This window comes from Myotis myotis, unplaced genomic scaffold (assembly GCF_014108235.1).
Source record: "Myotis myotis isolate mMyoMyo1 unplaced genomic scaffold, mMyoMyo1.p scaffold_m19_p_8, whole genome shotgun sequence".
NCBI lineage: Eukaryota > Metazoa > Chordata > Mammalia > Chiroptera > Vespertilionidae > Myotis > Myotis myotis.
In genome coordinates, this window is record NW_023416390.1 from 8,191,061 (window position 1) to 8,216,620 (window position 25,560).

The window sequence follows — 25,560 nt, forward strand, 5'->3', positions numbered from 1 at the left end:
CAAGGTTTGGGGCTGTTTGTGTTGTTATTTGTTTTGTCAGTCCTTTGGCAGGAAGAACAATGGGCTCTGCCTAGAAGGCTGCCGCCCAGGCTCACAATGGGCTCCCAGCCGCACAATCACGCTGAAATACTGATGCAACTTTAATATTCAATTAAATAGGTAAAAGGGATTGATCACAATGACACTGAGATTTTCTTTTCTTTTTTTTAATGAATGGATTACATCAAAACTACAGCGCAGTATTCAAAGACACAAAAGTCAGATGCATCCATTTTTTTTCTATTTAATTAAAAGCCAATTGTAAAGTGTGGAAGTTGCAGTAAATACATTTTTAAAACTGAGCGCTTATAAATCATGTACTAAAGTTTGGCAAGTTAGGAATGAAACACCTCAGCACCAGCTCAAAAACACAACATCGGGGGACTCAGAGAAAATGCCAGGGTTATCAATGAAAAACAAACCATCAAACACACCGTGGGATGATCACTTTGAAATGCAAGGTGGTTTGGGTGACTCTAGAGGTGCTGGTCCAATCTTTCCTAAAACAACCAGAAAATAAGACTCCACCCTGCCAAGCGTGGCTCAGGGGTTAGGCGTCGACCTATGAAACCAGGAGGCCACGGTTCGACTCCCGGTCAGGGCACATGCCCGGGTTACAGGCTAGATCCCCAGTGTTGGGTGTGCAGGAGGCAGCCGATCAACGATTCTCTCTCATCACTGATGTTTCTATCTCTCCCTCCCTCTCCAAAATCAATAAAAACACATTTTATTTTATTTTTTAGAAAAGACTCTGCACAAAGTATTCTGCTGTTCACTGTTTGAGAAAGATGCTCAATTTGACCATTCTCCTCCAACCCGTGTTCGGAGAATCACTTCAGGGAACACATTCTTCCCCACATCACGACAGACAAAAGACAGGAGGCGGAGGGAAGGGGAGGGGATGATACCTTGGGCCTGGGCGGCCGAGCTGTGGGAGTAGCCCAGGGCCAGCAGCGCCGTCTCCACCAGCTGGCTGAAGAGCACGTCCTTCCGAACCAGCACGAACTCGGCGTGTTCTTCTCTGTTGTCATATTCGAGAGAGCCGTCCAACTGCTCCACCACGCAGAAGACAGGAATCATCAGCCCTGGGGGACACGAGGCGAGAGCAAAACGCAAACATTACCCAGCGCATCTCCGTCACCACGACGAGAAGGGAAGGGACAGTCGTAAAAGTCACTCATCTGTGATCCGTGATGGTTTAGATTAAACAAGCCTCTCAGTCAGATGGGCCTAATGGGAAAGCTGTGGGTCCCCCCTCCTTCATTACTCTCAGGCCGCGGCCGGACTGCCCTGGGCCATGGGGGGAAGGCCTCCGACTCCAGTCATTAAAAGGGGGGCCGCACCAGTCAATCGGCGGAGTCCTGCCTGCCCTGCGACCTGAGCTCCCCGGTGGCACAGAGGTGAGGTCCAGTCGACCTGCGGGCCCCTGGCACCCTTCCCCTTCAAGTCTACGGTTTTATCATTAACTATCAGCCAGGAGGACTATTTTCAGGTCAGAGCTGCTGTGGTCGGAAAGTGCTGTAAATTACCCAGTAGGATGGTAGGTTCGACGTCAGGGCCTGTGCCATTGTGTGACTATGTACCGGAACGTCAAAAGGCATGTAAGAGACGTTTCTCCTCTGTATTTTATGTTTCTAAATCCTGATAAATAGGTCATCCATGAGCCTGAAATAACCCGTCCATGAACGTCCTAACTGACAGTGAGCTTAGGTCACAATATACATCAAAATAAAAAGACTTTGTCCTCTTTAAAATTATGATTTTTATCCATCAGCACCCGTGACCACTGGAAGGGGGCTGTCTCTTGTGTTTTCAGAGAAAAGAAGTAAACTCCCCCAAAGAATAAAGCAAATTAGTCTCATTGAAAATCTGTTGAAATCTGTTGTCACTGAAATATTTCTCTGCTTTGTATCAAAGTGTGAAAAGCTAAAAAATGCTTAATTTGCCAAAGATTTTTATAAACTGTTTTTTATTTAAAAAAAAAAAAGTTGTACAGGAGTTTAAATCTAAACATAGTCAAGGCATAAGAAGATCAAAGTTTCACCAACATACAAGTAATAAACATGGACTCTGTCCCATGCGACCTACACAAATGAGCGTGTTATGGACTAACAATCGGCTCTGGATCTTCTCTTTGTGCAAGAAAAATCGAAAGTTGTGAAGGATGGGGGGCAGGCGGAAGGAGAGAGGGGGAGATGGAGGGTTAGTGTCGCTGTGAAGGCCCCTCACGCTGAAGGTGACACCTCTGGGCAGTGCCGTGCGGAGGGCGCCGGAGCTGCGTGCGAAGCCCCTCCCTGTGGCCGGACCCTGGCAGCCTGACTCACTGATCTGGACAGAGAGGGTGGCAGCAGACACTCCGCCAACGACCAGCTCGCCGATTTTTGTTCTGAAGATAATACAAAGGCACAACTGGTTCCCAGGTGCTAATTATTATTATTAAAGATACTAAGTATTGGGTGTCATTATTAAGTGTGAGCCTTATTAACAATAATAACACTCATTAGGAACTGTTATCATTAGAGATCGGGGTAATTGTTATTAAGCCGGCACAACACTCTAACAAGTCACACCATATCATCCCTGGGACGACGACTGACTCAGTGTTCACTCTGGAGAACAGCAAAGCAGCAGTACTGCTTAGAGCAAGTGCACCATCGACGGGGCGGATTTATGGGAAACAAGAAATGAGGATGGAGCAGACTGACTGTTCTAGACAAAGAAGAGAATGCAGCCTGGCCACAGGGTGCCTTGCAAAAATACCTTTTTAAAGAAATGCTTATTTATTTATGCCCAGTGTATTCCCAAACGTAAGTAAGACATGTAATGAATAGTAAAAACTAGATGTCCTTCAAATTATCTCATTCATGTATCCAATTTGTATCCCCTGAACACCTACTGTGTGCCAGGTATCCCCAGTGGCACCAGCGATACAAGTGAGAGCAAGTCTGATTGGCTGCTGCCCTCAATGCTGTTGCAGGGGCTGTAAAATCTTCTGAAGCACGAATAACATTTTATAGGACCCACTCCTGAGAGGCCCTCCCGGCAGGGAACACCCCCTTTCAGACCTTTTAGCTCTCACATCTCTGTCTGAGGAAGCAGGTGGATTTCTATTTCTAAAGATTTCAATGTACGCACACATGGGGCCATGTCGTCAGGGGAGCCATAAGCCTCCTCACCACGAATACCTGTGTGTACGTGAGTCTCGATGCTGACAGCCCATGTGCAGTTCCTAATGCCAACACCTGAGTGTCACGCACCTGGGAATCACAGATAAGACCTTCCCATGAATCCAGGGGCTCCAGGAGCTATTACGTATCCATTACTTAGGAATCATAAATCCTCCTCAAGTGTAGGGTCGACTGAGAAAACTTAAGACCCTATTAATTCTTAAAAATGATATGAATAGTTCAATGAGCTCACTATGAAATACAGCATGATAGCACAGGGTCTACTCCATGTAGGGCCTTACATTTTGGAAGTGTCAACGACCGAAATCCTACCTAAACATTTTAGTTCAGTGACTGAAGGAAGTAATTGCTATCGGACATGATAACCATAACCCCTCCCAGTCAGAGGGCAAACACCCATCCCTCACACGAATCACCTACTTTGTCAGAAAGAAAAAATAAAGGGATTTGAGGTAATTTGTAAAATAAAACAATATTAACCAGGAGAGGGTGATAATAAGCTTGTTCTGAAGCCCATATGTATGAGATCCCAAAGAAAACCATAAACCGGTTATATTTAATCCCTAGAAAAATGTACCTCTTCCCTAGGATTTCATCGTTCTAAACAGTTATGAATTTTTTACAGTGACATACAATCGTTACAAAAGAAGGGGACGACAGGAAAAACAGGCTCAATTTCTAGTGACAATGACAAGAGAGATGAAAAATAGTACAATTGAGGTCTATTGTGGGGAAGAAGAAAATTAACGTCCAGGTTCTTAAAGCCTTTAATAGCAACTCCGTGGGGGGGGGGGGGGGAGCGGGGGGGGGGGTGAAGATGACAAAAGAATGTGGAGAAATATATTCCATAAAAAGGTATTTATCCGTTTGGTCCCCCCACTCTCTCCAGGCAAAATGAGAAAAAAGAAAGAGAAGGAAAAAGTGGCAACAGATGAAAACATAGAGACTGTTTGGAAAGCACTTCAAAAAATAAATTAAGAATGGGAAAAATTAAAAGAGAAGTCCAACAGAAGAACAGCCACGTAGAACTAAGATGCTCTGACAACAAAATTTAGAAATAACCAAGAAGAAACAAGCCTCCCTTGCCCCAGCCCTGCATCGAGCGCTCCTGGCCTTGTTTTTCTGACTGTGGCACAGACCCATTTCCAGAAGATCAAGTGGAGACCTTTGAGCCTTTGGATCGGAAGCCTCCCTAAGCCTTTTACAATCGTGGGAGGGGAGCCGGGAGTTTAATGCCGGGGACAGGCACAGAGCCACCGCCATTCGAAAAAATGACACCTGGTTCTGCCGAGTGGGCGAAATGGTGAACCTGTTGTCATAGAGGCAAGATAAGCATGAGCCTCTCTCTCTCCTAGAAAAACGCTTTCCCCACTCTCAGGAGTGGCCCTGCTCAAGGTGCCATGGTCATCGCGGCGTGACTTCTGAGGGTGTGTAACTAGAAAGAGCCACCTGCGCTTGGCCGCCCGGCCATGGGCACAGAGGCCTGGGGGGAGGTGGGGGGAGATGGTGGTGGAGACTAAGCTCGGAGGCAGGAGCAGGCGGCCTGGAATCTCATCCTGGCACTGTCCCTCCTTCCCTGAGAGAATGGCCTGGAATCATGTATTTGACCTCAAATTCCGCTTAGCAAAATGCAAATGATAATATCCGCATCCCAGAGCTATGCAGCCTAGTTAAATGGTCTGACAGCCCTCAAACGGTGGAAGCTATCTGCTTTTCTTTTTTCCAAAATCAGCACTCATACATTTTATGGAGAAAAAAAGAGAGAGAGAGAGAGAGAGCGAGAGAGAGAGAGAGACCGACCAATAATTCTTTTTCAGGGTCCCATAATCAATACTCAGGATACTTACTAAGAAGCATTTCTTCGTAATAAAACTATTACTGATAATCACTGAGTGGCCAGATTTTATAAGATGCAAATAATAATGGCCTAAAAGGTTCAATGTGCCCAATAGCCAAATGGTAACGGCGGCAAGAGCACCTCTCCAACAGCAGCCGCTGGCCACGTGTGGCTGCCGAGCACCTGCACTGTGGCTCGTCCTGAACTGAAGTGCGCGGTAAGTATAAAACACACACTCAATTTCAATGATGTCGTAGCAAAAAATAAATACACCACGAATAATCAAAATTAACTGAAATAGAAATAATATTCTGAGTAAAACATCATTAAATTATTTGCACTTGTTTCTTTAACTTTTTTAAAATAAAGCTACTAGAGCCTGGCCAGCGTGGCTCAGTGGTTGAGCTTCAATCTATGAACCAGAAGGTCACGGTTCGATTCCCGGTCAGGACACATGCCTGGGTGGTGAGCTCGATTCCCACTGTGGGGTGTCCAGGAGGCAGCCGATCTACGATTCTCTCTCATCATCGATGTTTCCATCTCTCTCTCCCTCTCCCTTCCTCTCTGAAATCCATAAAAATATATTAAAAATAAGTAAGTAAAGCTACTAGAATATTTAAAGTTACATGTGCGTCTCGTATTTGTTTTCTATCAGACAGAGCTGCTCTAAGCGATCTGCCGAACACCAGCACATACAATGGCTTTCTGACACACGGTACATTCATGAGAAGCGGTAACCAGGAAACTGAACGACTGCCATGAGCATTTCTGAATGCTCCTCTGTCATCATGCCTCTGTGTTCCAGGTCGCAGGAGACCTGAGGGCAGGTGTCCTGTCGGTGAAATGCCATAATCGAGCATGATGTCTTCTCCATATCAGCAAGCAAACTGTAGGCTATGGTGTTCCTAACTCTATTAATCCAGCTTCTTTAATCAGAAAAAGGCTTTTTTCCCCTTCCTTCATTTTAAAGAACAACGACAGCGTTCCAGAAACACCACAGCACTGCCACGAAAGGGCCTGAGGAGCAAGCATCCTGCAGCGCTCACTGGGAAAGATGCAGGGTCCAGCAGACGACAGGGTTCCACGCCTTCCACGCCAGTTAGGGTACAAAACCACCGCTCCTCGCATAGCAGCTCCTAACTCATCAAGCACTCTATCATATTCCCTCCCCACATTTACCCCGAGAGGGGTTATTCTTAATCTCCTTTAGTAAATGAGGCAACTGAAACGGTGAAAAACTGCCCGGCTAGTGTGGCCCAGTGGTTGAGTGTCAACCTCCTATGAACCAGGAGGTCACGGTTAGATTCCCAGTCAGGGCACATGCAGGGGTTGTGGGCTCGATCCTCAGTGGGGGGCCAATCACTGATTCTCCCCTCATCACTGATGTTTCTCTCTCTCTCTCCCTCTCCCTTCCTCTTTGAAATGAGAAACTAAATAACATGCCCAAAGAAACCCAGGAGGACAAAAGAAGAGCAGTTCAGGTTAGCCTCCTCTAAAGCCCAAGCATTCTGCTTTCTTGGGGGTCAAAACAACACTCCCAAACCCACCCCCACAGAAAGCTACAGGCGTGGCCTTTCAGGAGAGGACCCTTCACCACTTGCTGTGTCCAGGGGGTGACCTGCGTTGCTTGTAAGTGAATTCACCGTAGGGCCTACCGCAGGTCAGGCACTGTGCTGGGCGCAGAGGAGGAACCAAACACGGTCGCCAACCTTCAGTCCCTCACAGACAAAGAAAGGCTCCAATCAAGGGCCACACTCTGATGTGGGTAAGCATGGTCTCCAGCCTCCTGCCCAGCCCCTTAGGTCCTGGGTCCACCCGCAGGCTTGGACCTGCCGCCGGCATGACAGGAGCCGATCTGAGATGACAGGAGGCTAGCCCTTCTCCTCCCCTTTCCAAGGGCTCCTGCCACCACCTGTTCGAAGAAGGCAGGCAACAACGGAGCCCGTCCCTTCCACGTGGCTGCCAGGATATCTGGTTCTATCACCTGAGAAGGTCCCAGGGCTAAGTGAGGATTGCAAAGGCTTCAGGGCGGAGCTTCCCATGCCTGCTCTTTGCACAAAACTGAACCCAGAGAAAAGCACCCCACTCAGCAACCCCCACCATCAATAAATCACAGAACCCCTGAAACACTAGCCAATTCCACCAAGTAAATCGAATGTGTCGCACAGGGTCTTCCAGGGACTGGCGGAGGAGCGAGTGAGGGTGGCAGCTATCATTTCTTACTGCAAATTTACTGGAAAAACAAAACAACCACTTACTTGCTATATAACCTCTCTCTCTCTCTCTCTCTCTCTCTCTCTCTCTCTCTCTCTCACACACACACACACACACACACACACACACACACACACGATCATATTCACACAGTCAAGAGCAATAACTTGCCAATATTAACCTCTACACACTTCCTTCCAACAACGAAAGCAAGTTTGAGCACCAAGAACTGCAACCAAAGACAGAAAGAGAGAATACGGTTGGTGTCCCTCACCTCCCCCCTGGGGTCCCAGCCAACATTTCCAAATGGATCCAATGGATCTGTCCTCTCCCAGGCACCCGCCCTCCGGAGCCAGGGCAGCCAGAGGCGCCACAGTCCATGGTTCCCCCAGGGGCTGAGCTCAAAAGTTCCAGAGACAAAAAATGCTGAACCTCACTGTCTGGCCCAAGTCGGTCCTTAATCTCCTTAGATATATCGCCATTGTAAAAGAATCACACTGCATCCCACATTAACCGCCGACGGAAAGGATTTCAGGTCATGAAATAAAGACATGCTATAGCCAGTCTTGGGATGGGGGAGAGCAACCACTTTAGGGGACAAGGGAGCCAACCACAGGCGGACCAGACGTCCACTTCCCAAGGTTCCTCTGCATCCTCTGCTTGGGAACTACGGATTCAATGGAGGATGCGTTCACTTGTTTGTGCTGTGGTCTTGTTTTTCACTCTTACTGAGGAGGGAGCAGCAGCCGAGGCAGAGGTGGGACAGCTGAAGGCCTGGGTGGTTCCCAGGTGGAGCAACAGGCCATCCTACGATGATGGAGAAGGAGCTTTCTGCCTAACGATCCCTCGAAGGGACAAGAGGAGCTGGATGTGCAGAAATTAGCCTTCCTGCTCCTCCACACCCTGGTGGCTCATATCTCAAGAGCAGGCCTCCAACCAGAGCTTCAACAAGAAGGCTCCTTGGTGGTGCTGGGGGGCAGGGGGCAGAGGGGATGTGATCAAGGAATATTTTACTCTCAGAGTTCCCTCTACCGACACCAGAAGCTGCCTTTCAGACCCCAAGGTGGACCCTAACTTTGGAAGATGAGAACAAAAACAGACCGAGGACTGGGGTTGGCGGGTGAAGTCCGGTCCTCTTCTCACTTGTTACCCTGAAGTCTCAAACTGGGGTAAGGGTGGCAGAGAAGGAAGATGGGTTTGGGGTTCCAGAACCAGGACTCCAGGCCCATTCGGGCTGAGATCACCATTCCGCCCGAAGCCAGCTCTGAAGGCTGAGGGTCAGCCCCAGGCCTGGCCATCCTCTCCGTGGTGGCAGGATCCCGGGGGCCTGGCAATCTGCAAAATGGGATTCCACAGGCGCACGGGAGGCACAGCGTGTACCTGGGCCACCCCTGGGAGCTGGGCCGTAGCAAGCCTGACCCAAGGCACTAAGTCCCTGATGACAGACATGCCCCGTTAGCCAATGACAGGGCCGCCTCCCCTCCTCCAACATGGCTGGACTCAGATAAGTCTCCTCAGTCCCCTCCTCTCCCCGCACCCCTGAGCCGACCTACAGCAGGCCCACAGTAAAGCTGGCTCCGTAACCCAAGGCTCATCCAGGGGGACGTTCATCGCATCATTCATCGGTGGTGCCGGCGCTGTCTGATCCCCGTGACTCCCCAGCGGCTGAGCTTGCCCACATCACGTCGGCCCGGCAGCACTGCATCAAGCAGCAGCAGACAGGAAATGTCCCAGAAATGGCCGCACAGTGGGCTCAGGAGCTCGCCCCACGTTCCCGGGGAAGCACACCAGACCCCGGGCTGTGTGTGAGCACTGGTGACGGAACCTGTTGGCTTATCCATCGCCCAGAAGGCCAGGCAGGCAGTCACTGTTGTGAGACTCCAGCGCCCAGCAGCTCTGTACCCGGTGCCTGTGCACACCTGGGACCCGGGGGGCTTACCTGCAGGCCCACCCAAGACTGACTTGGAAGGACAGCAGCATCTATTCTAAGTTTAATAACCAAAGAGAGAGACAAAATGTTTACTGATCCCAGATTTTAAAAAAAAAAAAAATGTTTCTAAGGAAAAAAGTAGAATATGCAAGTTTGCGCTTCACAGAAGGGTTCACACATGTGGCATATTGTTTTGCTAAATTTTGGGGGTTCCTTTCACAGTGGGTTACAGAAGCAGATGTTAATAAGTGTCAAGACTCAATGGATCGGTAAGCAGACTGTACCCTAACTCATCAACCTCAGGGTTCTGCCCTCTGTCCTCCATGCAGTAGAATTTTACTCTGGAGCTTTCTCAGAGGATAATTTTTTAAAAAAATAATATTTAAGTGAAGATGCATTTGCCACTTGCCTCGTTCTCATTATCCTCTCTGGAAAGCAATTTGCAAATCAGAGCCCCGTAAGTCAAAAAGGAGTCGATAAAATTGTCTTTATGCAATCATTTGCTTCATCACCTCAGGTTCTGAACTCCACCTAAATGTTATTTTATTTCATTTAACAATTAAAAGGAAAAACTCTTGATTAGCTTCTCGAGTGTGGTGTTAAGGAAAGGCTGGCTGCGCTGAGGTTCTGCAGCCAGGAATTAATAAAAGAACCAAGCACTCACTGCCAATAAGTCAAGACTACCCAGGTTCCTAGTGGGGATGGTTCATAGCACAAGCGTGTTTTCTTTGGGGAGGTTAACTCACCAAAATTATTAAAAAATTGAGCTCAAACACTGGTGCAAAGTCCCAAAGGAAATCATACGAGAGTGGAGAGATTTTTTTTTTTTTTTTTATCAAATAAAACCCTGAAAAGGTAAAGTTTTTATCATGAAAAATAAAAGGATTTCTCCCTTACAAAAGGAAATCTTACTGGCTGTGCTTAGGGTTCAAACAGAAAAACAGGCCGGGGTATTTAACAGATGTCAATTTCATCCCTGGGAGCGGAATGCAGATTGCACAAGGCTGAGCTGAGCCCCGCAGGCAGGCAGCCATCGCCACCCTTCCCCAGCCACCAGAAGCCACTCTCCCCCGAGCCCCTCACCAATGCCTCCACCGAGATGCAACAGCAGCCAGAGCCCCTGAACGGGCTGACACGGAAGGAGAAAAAGAGAAGAGAGCAAGAAAGTGAGGAGCAGGGTGTCCTGCAGTTCCCTCAGGGCACACGGGACCTAGGATGGCAACATGGAGGATATTACTGCTGTGACTGAGATGAAGTTAATAAACCCGCTCACAGGCTGGGGAAACTCGGGTGCCCACCGATGGACTCCAAGATACTTTAGTAAACGTGTACCTGTGTAATCTGTAGCAATTACTTAACTAAGAAAAACAGAGCAGAGAAAGTGAGTGTATTCCTTTTTTCATTTGAAGACACCCACTTTATGTCTATAGTTTCCAAAAGGAAATACTAAATTTAGTATTAAAATAACCCAAGAAACCTCTTAAGCCACTGCATATAAATCCAGTGAAAATCTTATATTCATCCTTGATATTATCCAAAGGAACCACCAGCCACAGGAGTGCTATTCCACGTTTAACTCTCTTTGAGAAGTGTCACCAAAGCCCAAAGTGACCTGTCTCCTAAAAAAAAAATTTTTTTTAATCTAAATATTAAGAAAAAAATAACTTTCGACTTTCCTTAAAGAAAAAAAAGAAAAAAGGCCTGGAAAAGCACCCCATCATTTTAAATTGTGGGTAATCCCAGATATAATGCATCTCAATTTGAAAAAGATTTCACTCCCCGCAGATCCCCTGGATTCATAAATTCTTTTCTATAATAATTTCTGAGCCACAAAATGAAGCCTGAGTGTCATTTCTCCCCTTCCCCCCAAAGGCAACAGTTTCAGAATAGATCTAATCTCCCAAGCTCCACACAAAATAGCAGAGAGACAGGTCAAAGACTCCTTTCCAGCCCCGCATTAAAGGAGGCGGCGGTGCCTCTGTGGGTGTAACCTGGGCTTGGGTGTGAACTCAAGGACTGGTGTGGCACAAGCCTCCCTCTCATGTCCAGGAGAGAGGGGCTATTCTATCTCAGCACCATCTCAGCCCAGATCCCCATAAAGATGGTAAAAGCAACTATACCTAACAGTTTCCAGGCATATACATTCATTTCTTTAGTTTGGTAACAGAAGTAGGATCACAAACGGATATGTTTTCAAAGAGCGAGCCTGTGTGTATTGGATATACGAGAGGCAGCCTGCGAGCCAGACAGCCTGGAGGGGTCCTAGGGCAGGAAGAGGGTGCATCTCAGGGGCGCTCCTTGCTCAGAAAGAACCGTCGCCCTCAGACGTGCTTCCCAGCTCTACATCCATCTCCCATATAATTATGTTTGACAGAATATAAGCTCTTGGCAGTGAACTTGTTTACAATAAATGCTTCGTTTGGGTACATGGGCCGTATTTCAGTCTTATAAATATCAAACACAACCTTACAACAGCCCCATTATGAAGCTGAGAATTATTCTGCTATAAATCTTTTTATTGGGGGGCCAAGGGGAATTACTTTGCAGCTTGTATTCCACTAACCACTTGGAACAGTGTGAGAAGAGGTACATTTATACTCTGACCCTGTGCTAATTGGGATTCTGTGGGTTTCCACGGGAGAAGGCACAGTATCCACCCTGAGCGCGCAGGTGGGTCCCCAGACAGTCGGGCCACAACAGAAAAAAAAAAAAAAAAATACACGTGCGGCAGAATGGCTCTTCCTGGAGTCGCAGAGTTTGCCTGCAGTTCTTTTTCCTCCTGGAACTCCCTGGGGAACTAATGGCCATTTGTGACGGGATTGGCAGGCTTTCAGTGGTGAGCTCCAGTTTAGGGAGATTTATAAGTTAGCCGTAAAAATGTGCTTAAGGCTCAAACTGACGATATGAATGGGCCTGTAAATAGAGTCAGTTTCTCTGAATGTTACCTGGCGATTCATTTGAAAAGAAAAAAGAAACCAGGATCACCTTATTTACCCGTCAAGTACATTTACTTGGGTCTTAAATGTGTAATAACTTCCCTTTCAGAGAACAATCTGCTCCTCTCATACGTCCTCAATAACAGTAACGGGGGTTTAGTCTTCTAAGACCATATCTGCCAAGCCTATAGGGCAAAACCTGGTCTGAATGGAGCGTTGTCAGCTGAAAGCAGGCAAAGCTTGGGGGGGGGGGGAACCCACGCTTAGCCCCATCCTCCGTGGACGCCTTTCTCCAGGAACGTACCCCTCACCAGCATTCCCAACACTTTCTGGTTATCAAGTGATGGTAATTTATCACTGCTGGGCTTCTGCACTGGTTTCTTAATTTCACAATGACCTTGTCATCAGATTACTATAGTAATTTAACTTTAACATAACACTGACATCTAGAAAAGATCATCTGAAGAATCCTAATGTAAGTATGTTTTCCAAAATAACTAATACTGGGAAATAGTCATTTTATTACTTAAAAGTGAGATTCCAACTCCTTTCCTTCCAGTCAGCGTTATAATTCCAGTTGATGTAAACTAATTTTGTATGTCTCTCAGCTTCTAATGAAGACAAGCAACTGATTTATAAGTTTCAAGGGTCATGAAATATAATTTTATAAAAAAATTTTACCACATGACTTTAGTATATGAGACAGAGAGAGAGAGAGGAAAAATATTTTCATTGCATTATCAGCTCACCGATCTTTCTTGTTCATATCAAAAACACTAGTTTGCAATGTGAACTAATGGAAAATTGTTAAATTCACCTAAAATAATGACTCCCTCTTTTGAACTAAATAAGCCCTTTTAAAACCTTTGACTATTTAGCTGCTATTTACTTGGAGGAGGGGAGACATGGAGAAGGTGACTGTATGAAAAAAAAAACCTTTTTTTTTATTGTAGAACAAAAATTCCCTCCAAGGCAAGAAGACACGATGCCAAGTTCCACCCAGAATTAATGTTTAGGTTTAAATTGTAAGGTCCAGAAAAAACAGAACCACTAAAAGACCCTTAAAGCTCATGGCATTCGTCAACGCTGTTAGGTTATGTAAATGTTAAAACTGAAAAAACCCTTTGCGGACAAAAGTTTTTAATGAAAGCACTATTAACTAGGCTCTCGGAACTGCATGTTTTAAGCCTTTTGAGCAGTTCCACTCGGAGGCGAGGCGGACGATGCTCGGGACGCCGCCGGGAAGGGCTCACTGCCTATCTCACCCCTTTCCTCCTGCCACGCTCAGAAAGCTTTAAATACAGACCCCGAGACAACTCTTACCACAGAGCACAGCCCGCTTCTCCAATAACTGTCCACAGACTCCAACCCAGGGCTCCTGCTGCCTGGGTCGCCAGCATTAGCTGCGGTTTCAGTAACTCCACAAGGAGCAGAGGTGAACTCCACTGTCTGGGCTCACCACTGTCATCCCCAAGCTGCGGCCGCTCACAGTGTCTATGGACAGAGTCAGACACACAGGCTCGAGGGAAAGGGCACCGGCCACTGGTGCTGGCTGGGGCCGCAGGGCCGCCTCCACGTTGCTGAAAGCTCCCCTCCCACTCGGGCAAGGAGGCTGGAGGCTCAGCGACGTGGAGGATCCTGGGTTTAACGCCCCGGTCCCGGCGAGTGCAGATGGAAGCCAGAGGCCCTGCGAGAGTCTGTGTGCCTGAGTGAGTGTCAGGGGATAGTGCACGTGGAAACTCCAGGTCCCCCACAGCCCCTAGTGTGCCGAGAAGTAATAAGGGTGCTCATTATTCGCCTTCACTCTCTCCCTCCCCGTCAGCCTGGTGATGGCGTCCAGAGGAGGAGCAACAGGCCCAGGGACCACACCTCACCTTTCCTGGGCAGGGCTCTATAACAAGAGGGACCGTCATTACTTCTAACTTCCATTGACAAAGGTTAAAAAAAAAAAAAAAAAAAGAGGAGAGTTACACCTCAGGCAGAATATAAGAAAACGCAATGTATATGAAAACAAACATCAATGAGCACTGTGTATATATAGATAATGATTGATTTCAGAGAGGAAGGGAGAGTGAAAGAGAACAGAAACATCAATGATGAGAGAGAATCATCAACTGGCTGCCTCCTGCACGCCCCACACTGGGGACCGAGCCTGCAGGCTGGGCCTGTGCCCTGGCCAGGAATCGAACCGTGACCTCCTGGTTCATAGGCTGGCACTCAACTACTGAGCCACGCTGGGCAATCAAGGAGCACTTTTAATATCTCCCAAGCAACCGCCTCCCCCGGGCTCCCTCCTCTCCCAACTTCCCAGGGAGGAGCAAGAACCAAGGGGTCCTCCCCCAAACAGCTTTTAGGGCAAAAGCCCAGCGAAGTCCGTGCGAAGCACTCCGGTTATTCTGCATCTTCCTCAGGACTCAGAATGTGTACACTGTGTGACAGGTCCACCTCATTCTTCTTAATGATGTTTTTATTATTCTTTCACTCAATTAAAACAGAAATGGATATTGCATCTTCCCACTGTATAATTGTTATTGTAATCTGTTTTCGATCACTGCTCGGGAAATGGGTCCAAAACAACATAAACTCTCCCCTGCCTCACAAGGCAAGTCATTTTCTTTTACTACGACACTTACAGAGGCATTTATCATGCTGCTCTCTTAGCTTCTTTGGATGATGACAAAGAAAAGTTCTTGTTTTGTGAACCCCGCCCCCCAAAAAAATATTTTGAAAACACGGCTATTTGAAGAATTTTGAGATGAATGCCTTTCCCTATGAAGCTAGCAATTTTGCCTTCCCTTCCATGTGTAAATAATTGGAACACATGCAATAAAAGTATCCAATTTTAATATGGGAAAGAAGAAGGAAACTTGAAAATCAATCTTATTCAGTTATATTAAAAAAAAACAACCACACACATACACTGATACACTTACTTTCCAGCCAAATACAAAGAAAACTTGCAGACATTTTTAAAAGAAAGAAAAAGAGATATCTGTGCTCCATATAATGAAATTCAAACTGTTTCTATAGAAAATAGACACCCCCTCTTTGGAAAACACTTGCTTTAACCAGAGTCTCTGTCACTACTTCTCACACCTGTGCAAACCTTCCGCAAAACCAAGGGAGTCACTGAGCGCTGTGCACGCTTCAGTCACCGCGCCACCCTCCGTGGACGCCCCACGGGCTGATGGGAAATGCGCATTTTTCATAAATGGCAGTGCTTCCCCTTCACTTTTTGATCTTGGTTGTCATGTCGGGCTACCGTTCACTAACGCACTGTGCTAAGACAGTTCTCCATTCCAAAGATAAGGCAACGTGTTACGGGCAGAACCAAATTTGCCTGACACACCAGCAACTAGTAATAATATCGGAAGCAACTGTACTTGAGATTCAGTACTTCCCGCAGTTGTCTTATCCTACGGTGTCAGAACCACACGTAAAGCTTATTCTTACTACAGGATAAGACTGGCATATTTTGTGGATAACTTTATTTCAAGGTTCAAATTCTTGAAATTTCTATTCATGCTTTTTTCTTTACTTTATTTGTCACACTAGTAATGATTACGCTCACTAGTTTATACGTGTACACGTCACTTATAAAATGGAAAAAATAAATGCCATAAACCCAACTGGCTTAATATGTCTAAGGCACAATTTACTCCACATAAAGTCATTTTTACCTAGAATTTTTTAAAAATCTGAAATAAGAAGAACTTTGCAAATGAGGAGCAAAGGACATCAGTTGTCGAAGACCATTTTGATGCAGCCTTCCACTGCCACTTCGCTACGGTGATTTTGTCACCGTTTTTAAGTGCCTCGCTATTAAACAGCAAAACAGCTCTGTTACTTCAAAACAAAACAAGAACCCTACAGAGCTCCATGATTTTGAAAACCACCATGGAACATGTTTACGTAAACACCGTGCAGCATGAAGTGCTATGGTGCTTGTTTCATGTAAAAGAAGAAAATCAATGTTTGGCTGATCACTGACAGTAAGGGCAGCGGCATGCCTTCAGAACGGAAACGGCGCAGTGTGGAGGCTGCCGGCCTTTGGGGGTTCTGTAAGTCCTCACCTGGCTTTCATTTTAACTCAGACCGCAGTCCCACTCAGGGCCCTCTCCTTTGGCTTGAAATATCTATCACTTTGCCCGTAAGCAGTAGGGTGATGAATCCTTTGTATATAAAAACCCCACTTTTAGCACATAGATGATTTTCAAGCCTCCATTGCACTTTTAAGATCAAGGGAATGCACCGCTCTCCTTCCTGGCGCCCTGAATGAATGGTGAAGAGCAGTGAGGACTGGAAGTGAGAAAGGCTCCACACAGTCCAAGCCAGCAGAGGGAAATCACTTATTTCTAAGCTGCTCTAAGGAGAAGAATGAAAACTAAAAGACAAACTCTCTTCTTCATTTTTTTCCAGCTAGGCTGAAAGGTCTCCTACTTGAAACCATTTTTCAGTTTTCCTTCTCTCTCTCTCTCTCTCTCTCTCTCTCTCTCTCTCTATCTCTCTCTCTCTCTCTCTCAAAAAATAACGAGTTAAAATGTATGGGTTAGATCCAACATTTCACTGCTGTTCTTATTCTTGGGGCGCTGGGGGAGGAGGAACTTGCTGCCAAAGCTTCTGAAAAGAGAGTTTTGCTGCTAATTTTCCGTTCACAAAAATCTAAATTTCCCTGATGCATCTCACACAACTCATGAAATAATACGAAACAGTATTATATCACTGCAAATTGAGACATTTTTATCAAAATAAAGAGTGACGATGCCAGCATTTCATTTGTCATTTCCCACTTGTCACTTTTCACTGACAAACTGTTACACATACAACTTTTGTCAAATGCTTCATCTTTAAATGTGTTCCAAAATGCCTTTGTATCTTAGCATTCATGTAAGGAAGAGAGTAAAAACTACTATGTTATCATACATTAGTTATATAGGTTTAAAAAAAAGACTACTTATTAGGTAAAAGAATATAAAGGACTTCTTATTTATTTACATGCTATGTAGGATAAAGTTTAAATTTCCTGAAATATAACAAACTGTACGCATGTTGTATGCACCCAAATGTGACATTATTAGCTATAAGAAACTTTTTTAATAGTGAAAAAATGGGCCATTTTCATCTCAACAGAAACCCAAAATCTCTAAAAAGACCAAAGAAAATACTACAATTTGAAATTCATCTAGCCCAAGTAATCTAATGTCTTTCTGATATATACACATAAACTGTTCCTACACTGAATTCTTTAAAAGGAGAAGAAAGAAAAAAAAAGAAAGAAAGAAGAAAAGGGAGAAGAAGGGTTTTTAATTGTCAAAGTGTAACCACCAAACCTGACTGTTTACCAGATATACCAAATAACTACCAACTAATTACCTGGAATATAACTGATTTCCATATTCTTAAAATAACTCATTCATATTCTTAAAGAGCTAATAAATGATGATCAGTCTGTTTCCTTCCCCACAGATATAGTCAAAAAAAAGCAAAGACTTAGCCCAGGACTCCCAGGTGTAGAGGCTGACTTGGGTCACATCCCTGGGAAAGGGTGATGCTGCTTGCCTTCTATGGGGGTTAAAGAACAGAATGCCTCCCGGCCTCTGCACAGTTCCAACACACACACACACACACACACACACACACACACACATGCGCACGCACGCACGCACGCACGCACACATGTCCCTGCAGATGATCTTGAATATACACTGGTCAGTGGGTTTCTGCGGATGGAACATAGGGCTTCCAAAATTACTCGAAACATCAAATTACGCTCAGGACTTTGAGGGGCGGATACCCTATGTTCTGTTTAATGTGTATGTTCCACGGCATAGATTTTTTTTTTAACCAAGTATATCTTTATTTTAATAACAGGCCACGGACTAAAAACGCTTTCGAGAAGGGCTATTTTTCTACCTCAGCAAAACTACAGAGGACACGCTCGGTGGCTGGATGACCCCAACACCTAAGTTCATTCTATTTAAAAGACATAAAACCCTTAAAAAAAAAAAAGTGGAGTGGGAGAGGGAAAGACCATCTTTTCTCTTTGGAAGCCGTGAGTCCTCCCTCCAAGCACACTGGTATCTATCCTTGGTTAAAACGAATGTAACGTTTGCTCTATTTTTCCCATGTTGACAATATGTCTCTCAGTTTCTAAGTATTGAATGCATTTCAATCCGTCAATATCTATACCCTTTCCTGTCTGCACTCCCTTCAAACAGGGAGGCGCCTCTCTACCACTGTAATGTGCTGACTGCTCCCAACCTGGGCTGCGTGTCTCTTACTTCCAATGGAAAAGGGAATGGTCCCCATGTAGACAGTTAGACAATGTTCAGCTCTCGGTGCGGCCCTGCCCAACAACACTGATCACATTTGCTCTCCCATGTGGACATCAGTGTGTGGTGAATAATCACTTTTTGTCTCCTTTGCAACAAGACAGTTATATTCTTGAAGGGGCTGCCTGACAGCAAGAAGAATAGGTCTACTTCCGGTCAACTAGTCCTCAGATAGCTTCAACACATGATTCTTTAGCAAAATTAAATTATATTATAAACGAGTTCTCTTCCCCTCTCCCCCCCCCCACAAAAGCAAATATCTCTAAAAGATATTCCCAGTATTTAAACATTTCCCCCTAAAATCTAGAACATTGAACCCCAAAGAAAGCATCAGAAGTCACAGGAACATGAAAAAATCTCAAAAAGATGTCTGATGTTCCACGCCTCCTATCAGCAAATACACCATCTGGTCGACTCCAGCACTGTTCATTCAGTTTAAATAAAGCTGTCTGGAAGTTCTTCCTGAATCCAAACAGTAAAAAATGAAACTGCTTCTGTGGACAATGAATGAAGCTCCGTCAATTAGTGCTACTCCCGCCCGACTGGCCAGTGGCTCTCCGGCCAGGAGGAGAGAGCGCCTGGCTGGCCTTGGCACTTGGTGGGCATCACTTTCAGTTTATGCTGTAGGCTGCGTGGCTGAAGGGTTACACGTAGCAGAGCACTGCAGGTACTTATGCTAACGGTGGTAGAAAGGATCATCTGATTCTTATTTTTGTCATCTTTTAAATAACCTTTGCTTTTCCTAAATCTTCAAACAGATCTGTAAGTTTTAATCACCAATTTTACAAATATAAATTTCCCCACCATTAATCATCCTTTTTCAAAATCCTTATGGAGTGAATTACTAGCTGACAAGGAACGCCAATTCGGGTAAGTGAATGTTACCCAGCAGGGATATAAAGCTGTCAACACCACGGTGCTCTTGCCTGCTCTAAACTCTCTCCCGGCCTTCATATGTTTTTTAAAGAGATATTAGCCTGTTTTTTCCCTTCCTGAGGACCTTCGATAAAAGCTGACTGTCATACACATCTGAGCACGTAGATTTTATTACATACGTGCTTTAAAACACCGCTCAGATAAGAGCAAAAACACCCTAGAAAGTGTTGAAAAGACAAAGTAAAGCTGACCCCTTTCTTACAGTCTTCTGAAGCTAACCACATTGTAAATAATGCACGAACTTAAAGTCCTCTATTAAAACTGTGAGAGTGTATCTACCACCTCAACTAGTTAAAAGCCAGACACTAAAATAAAGCAAACACCCCCCCCAAAAAGTAGAATAACAAAAAAATAAAAAAAATTTTACTGTTGCAACCAATGCACTCAGAAACATTTATCCACTCACTGTTTATCAAAGCAGTAAGATAAACTGCCATTTTATCAATAAACAATTAACAATAATTAACAATTAACAATAATTTCTGCTATTTTTAGGGGGGAGCTCCCCCTAACATCACTAAAGATTAACAAATACAACCTCCCAAACTGAGCTCTATTTTTAAAACATATTATTATAGTCATTATTATAGCAACCTTTTCAACATCTACAAGACTGCACTATACCTGAAAATTGTAATAACAACGCAGAGGTATATTTCTGTAGTTGTCTATACTTATCATATTGCTTCAAAAAGAAAATTTAAACAAAAGGACGTAGCGTGATAGAAATATAATCTGGTTTTTATTTACACTATGTTCCAAAATGTAAGTCTTTGAACTATAAAAACCTGCTAAATAGAAATATATTTTAAGCATTTTTTAAAATTTAGAATGTGCATTTTTAAAAGCTTTGCTTTTCTCCAATCTGTGCGTGATTAAAAGTTACAAGAAAATGAAATTATTAACATTTCAATGCACATTTGGAAACTACTGTATATAAATGTAAATCCCTAACATAATCATTAACATTCAATAAGAAAACTTTGTATTATTGAAATTTTATGTTCTAGTTGTTACATTTTAAAGCTTTCTAAATTAAAATCTTTCCACCCTATTATGCTATATAGAGTAAAATTTTTCTTTTTTAAAAATCTTTAAAAATCCACCATGTGTAAACTATTTAAACCACTTTCCTATTAAGTATTATAAATGGTAATTGTTGAGACAAAATAATGTCATCTTTATTTTCAGTTTGGGAGCAGCCAGTAAGACTTTTGCTATTACTAAATGAAGCTAAAGCTCAGATAAAGTGACAAAAGTAGTTTGTTGAAACAAATCCATTATGCATCACCAAGACTTAATAATTTTACTTTATATCAAATTTATAATAAGTAGTCAAATGTTAATTATAGTCTCAAAAAACATGAAAAGCAACTACTATTGTACACTAAAGGTAGCCCTGGTTATCAAAATTAGGCTGTGACTTTCACAGTTCAATATGATATAAATAAAATTTGTTTTAGAAAAGCACAATTGTTAACAATTATATTCAAAAATATTTAGAAACGTCTCTCAATTTAGTGACTTTTTCTAGGTCTTCAGAAAGAAAGCAAAATTTCAAGTCTATGTTTTTTCTCTATGCATAAGGCCACTTTGAGAACAAATCTCCTCCAAGGATTTCTAAGAGTTTCTTAATCAAACATTATCAGCGCATATCATATCATCCAACATAGTCACTATATATTTTTCTTTCTTACATGCATATATTTAAAAAAGGATACAAAAAAGTCAAAACTTATTGCTCCAGGCTCAAGACAGAACATTAATAAACACCACTTTTAAAAGTGGGTCACAGAGCTATCAACTTTTCTTTTGCTTCATGAAAGTATGTCTTCAAGCCCCTAACATGGAAGATATGTAAGCTACAATCTATAATAGCCAATTAATTTTTAAAGCTTTAAAAATTGTGAGAATGAGCGATTCTCAAAGGAGATGATTAATATAAGGATCTAAAGCAAACCATCCTGAATGTCTACAATGAAGACAGTAATAGCAAAATAAAAATAAAACCCTGTTACTTTATAAAATGCCTGTATTTAACTCTTTAAAGGGGAGTGAACATGTTAAATAATTACTTCAAAATACATACTATGGCTATTCTGAACCTAGGGATGGAGTTTATCACTAAGTTTTGCCAGGGTTTTGTAACATTACAACAGGCTAATATAAAGAATTATATTAAATGGGCTACTGCTGAAAATTTTAGGACAAAGAAAAACTTTAGAAGCAAAAAAGTTAAAAGTCACTTATCCCAAACACAATAAAACTGCTTACCATGGAGAAACCTGCATTTTATTTCTAACAAAACAACTGGCAAATGGCACATAAACCTCAAAATATTTGAGTAATGCATCAATTTCTTGCACATCTTCATTTTATAAAATTACTTTTCCTAACCACTTTAAAAGAAGGTAGCTGTCTAAGTAGTAAAAACAAAAAAAACCTACAAAAGATTATTTTTAATAATATTGAATTCCTGGAAAGGAAATAAGGCTACTATGCTATTTTACCTATGGTGCTCTAATTCCTAACGAAGTTACGAACGCATATGACTCTATAGGAAACAGTAGCATTAAAGCCGCGAAGGGCCTGATGGATCCTGGTTCTTTATTTCACACTGGAAAGGTGGCAGGGAAGGCCCCCAGTTGTTACTCACTGGTCTCCAAGTCCAACTGTGAAGTAACAACCCTCCTGACCCTCATGCTCCGGCCCCGGAAGGAGCATGGAACACTAGCCCCCCAAGAGCGAACATACCTGAACTTCATCCCTGCCACCGACACTGGGAGGCCAGGCAACAGAGTGAAATCCCTAAAAAGCTCTCGAGGAAAAGCTAGAAACAGTTAGCTGGCTGTGACATAAACCTGCCAACACCTCAGCGCACAGTGAGTGGCAACGTGCCCAAAAAATGCCACCCCCTGGGGAAAGCGCTTTCTGGGCTGAGCTGGAGAGGAAGCTACCAGTGGCAGAGGAGAGGCCGCGGGGCCTTATCTGGCGACCTGCGGCCACTTCCTGTAACCCTACACCGGCAGGAGCCCGGGGCACCTGAACCCCGGCCCGGCCCGGGCCCCCATCCCCGCGCCCGCCGCCGCGGGCCGCCGCCTCCCTCCGCGCGCGGGCTGTTACCTCCCACGGCCTTGGCCACGGCGCCGTTGGGCCTCCCGCGGGCTCCCATGGGGCTGCCGTTCTGCTCCAGCCGCGCCACCTTCACGGGGGGAGGCCCCTTGACGTCGGGGCTGCCGCTGCGCCGGTCGGGGCTGTCCCGCAGACACGGGCTCTCGCTCCGCCGCTCCATGCTGCTCCGGCTCGGAGACAGAGTTCCCACGGGCAGGTCGCAATAAAACGCGCAGGGACCTAGGGAGGGGGCGGGGGGAGGGACGGGGGAGGGAAGAGAAAAAGAGGGAAAACCGCTCACACACGTGATAGACGTTCAGGCCAGTGGCAAGGCGACGCGCCACAGCCACACCAACTTCCTCCCACGCGGCCCGGGCCGGGCCGGGAAGCCAGTCCCAGCCCCTCGCCCGAAGGAGCCCCGGGGCTCGGAGGGCTGCGACGCCACCCCACCCGGCGCTGCTGCCCAGGAAGAGGCCCCCACGGACCCCGTCGGGGCCCCCGCCAGGGGCGCCCCGAAGCAGCGGCCCCTTGGAAGGGGTTGGCCTCCACTGTCCCGGGTGCCACAGCTCCGCCGTCGGGGGTCGGGGTTGTGGGCAAAGTGAACTTCCTAGAAAGGCATCCCACCGACTCACTGTGGGGTGGGGGGGTGCGCACAGCCTATAAGACACCAAGGAACCACACAGTGAAGGCGCTGTTCCTGGGCAGGAGCCGAAGGCCTGGCGACAGGAGCCCTGAACCCGTGCGTGTTACCTTCCCCGAGGCTCGAAGCGCGTGCACACACTTTGCACAAAATCAACCCTCATTTCACAGAAGCACCCAGAAACATTTGGAGGTGTTCCTCGGAATAACCCCCAACAACCTTCATCCCCAGGGCGGGGCTACAATTGTTATGGTGGAACTTTCTTATCTTCCAACGATCCCATGTGATTTTTTTAAAAGCTCTTCAGCATAACATCCAAAAGCAAAAAAATAAAAATAAATAAAAATAAAAGCATTTAAATTAGTGCAGCCAGGGCGAGCCTTGATCAACCCCATGTCTAAATCTCTCCAAAAAGTTTTTCTCCGGGCCGCTTGACTGGCAGCGCTCTCCTCGGGGAACCCACAGATCTCGGCACCCCTGGATTTTTTTTGGGGGGGGCGGCGGCGGCGGAGGAGGAGACACCTGATGAAATGGCACCACACTGTCGCGACACCCCGGAGAAGCAGGAGCCGGGCACCGCGGAGTGCGCCGGGCATCCTCTCCGGCGCTCCGGCCGCGGGAGCAGCCACTGCGCCCGGCTCCCCGAGACAAGGCGGGGGCGGCCGCGGGGAGGGGAGAGGGGACCTGCCCGCGCCGCAGGGACGGAGCCCCAGGGCTGGGGTCACAGACTTCGCCCGCACTCCCGGGGCTAGTGCTCCCCGGCCCGAGGCTGCGCGGCGGGCAGGGAATGGAGCCGGAGCCGGGTTTCCCCAACTCCAGACGCGGCGCGGGAGTCCCGGCCACGTACTTACTGCTCACGGTCTGTCTGTAGCTCGGCTGGCTGGGGCTCTGTCCATGGAGCAAAAGTAGAGACTCCAGGGTGGAAAGTTTCTGCTGCTTCGCCTCGCAGTGCGGTCCGGGGCTGCCTTCCTCTCCCTGCTTCCCCTCGCCTCCGCCCCGGGTCCCACCGCGCACGGTCCCGGGTCAGGGTGCCTTCTAGCGCGGAGATGGTAGTTATGATGAGGATGACTGGGGGGGAAGGGGAGGGGAGGAGGGAGGGAAAGGAGGCTCCTCCGAAGGGGCACCGAGCGAGCGGGGGAGGGGGCCGCAGAGGAGGGGAGCAGAGACGAGGCAGAGAGAGCCCTTCGCACCTCCGCGCAGGAGACCCGTTCCGGAGAGCAAGGGCTGGGGACCCGGAGGCGGGCCGGGCTGCCGCTCCACCGGGCTGCTAGCTCGCGAGGAGGCGCGGCCGGAGCCCCAGGGCCGGTGCCACCGGGAGCCGAGGCGGCGCAGGGAGCCGGGGCCGCGCACGGGAGAGAGCGCGGTGGCCGCCCGAGCTGTCACCTCCAGCCTCTCCGCTCCGGGCCGCCGCCGCCAGCAGCCGGAGCCAGACTCCCTGACAAGCCGCAGAGAGAGACGCACTGAGAGGGAGATGATTATTAGTTGCGTTGAGTCATCAGGCAAAGTGAGTCCTTTTGGGTTGTCCTCGGTTTCCGATTTCTCCCCCTCCCCCTCCCCGTCCCCAGATCTAGCGCCTTCAAAATAATAATTTGGGGTGGGGGCGGGGGACGTCTCTGGATGATTTCGGGATGGGGGTAGGGGGGGAACGATCTAAACCCAAGCCAGACTGGTCCACCGCCGCGAGAGCGGGGAGTGGGGGGCGGGGAGGAGGGCGGGGGAGGTGGCCGGGGGAGGGGGGCCCCGCCTGGCAGGAAATTAAACATCAATCAATCAATCGCTGGGAGCCGAGCGACCCAACGGCGGCGGGGCTGCGGCGGAGGTAGAGGGACTGGCGCGGGGCGGGTGGGAGGCCGGGAAGAGGGAGGAGGAGGAAGCGGAGAGGCGGCGGTGGGCAAGCCGTGTGGCAGGGACCGCGCGCGCGGGGCGGCGGAGGACCGAGGACCGAGTGCCGCGCGAGCGGCGGGTGCTCCCGGGCGCAGCGGGCGCCGGGGCGCGGGGTCTGCTCCTCCTCCTCCTCGCGGCGAGTCCAGGGTGCGGCTGCCTCTCCCAGCCCCGAGGCGCGCTCGTCCCGGCGCGGAGGCGGCAGCGACCAGGCTGGCGCTGGTTGCCTGGTCTCCCCGCGGAGGCGCAGACCGGCGCGCGGGAGGTGGCCACGGCCGCCTGGGCTCCGGGTCCCGCTCGCTGCGCCGAGTACTTTCGACTTCGGAGATAGGAGGGCTACCGCCTCCCCCACCCCCCGCCTCCGCCCACCACCCACCGCCTCCGCCCCTCCGAGCAACTTTTCGCGGTGCCTGCGAGCTCCCCCTCGGCGCGGAGCCGGCTGGCCGGGCCCGCCGCGCGCGCGGAGAAGGCCGCTGCGCCCTCAGAGCTGGCACGATCGCGGGTCCAGAACAATGG

General features: G+C 47.1%; 1 protein-coding gene across 1 annotated transcript in view; it reads right to left on the reverse strand.

Moving 5' to 3' along the window:
* The window catches only part of SATB2 (SATB homeobox 2), a 172,502-nt gene extending 147,739 nt beyond the window's left edge, over positions 1-24,763 (reverse strand). The window contains exons 1-3 of the mRNA XM_036320855.1: positions 24,015-24,763; positions 22,536-22,763; positions 948-1,124 (exon numbers count right to left, since the gene is read on the reverse strand). Coding sequence (XP_036176748.1) covers positions 948-1,124; positions 22,536-22,704 — 346 coding nt within the window. The 5' untranslated portion in view covers positions 22,705-22,763; positions 24,015-24,763. The remainder of the gene's footprint in view (positions 1-947; positions 1,125-22,535; positions 22,764-24,014) is intronic.
* Positions 24,764-25,560: the final 797 nt, after the last annotated feature.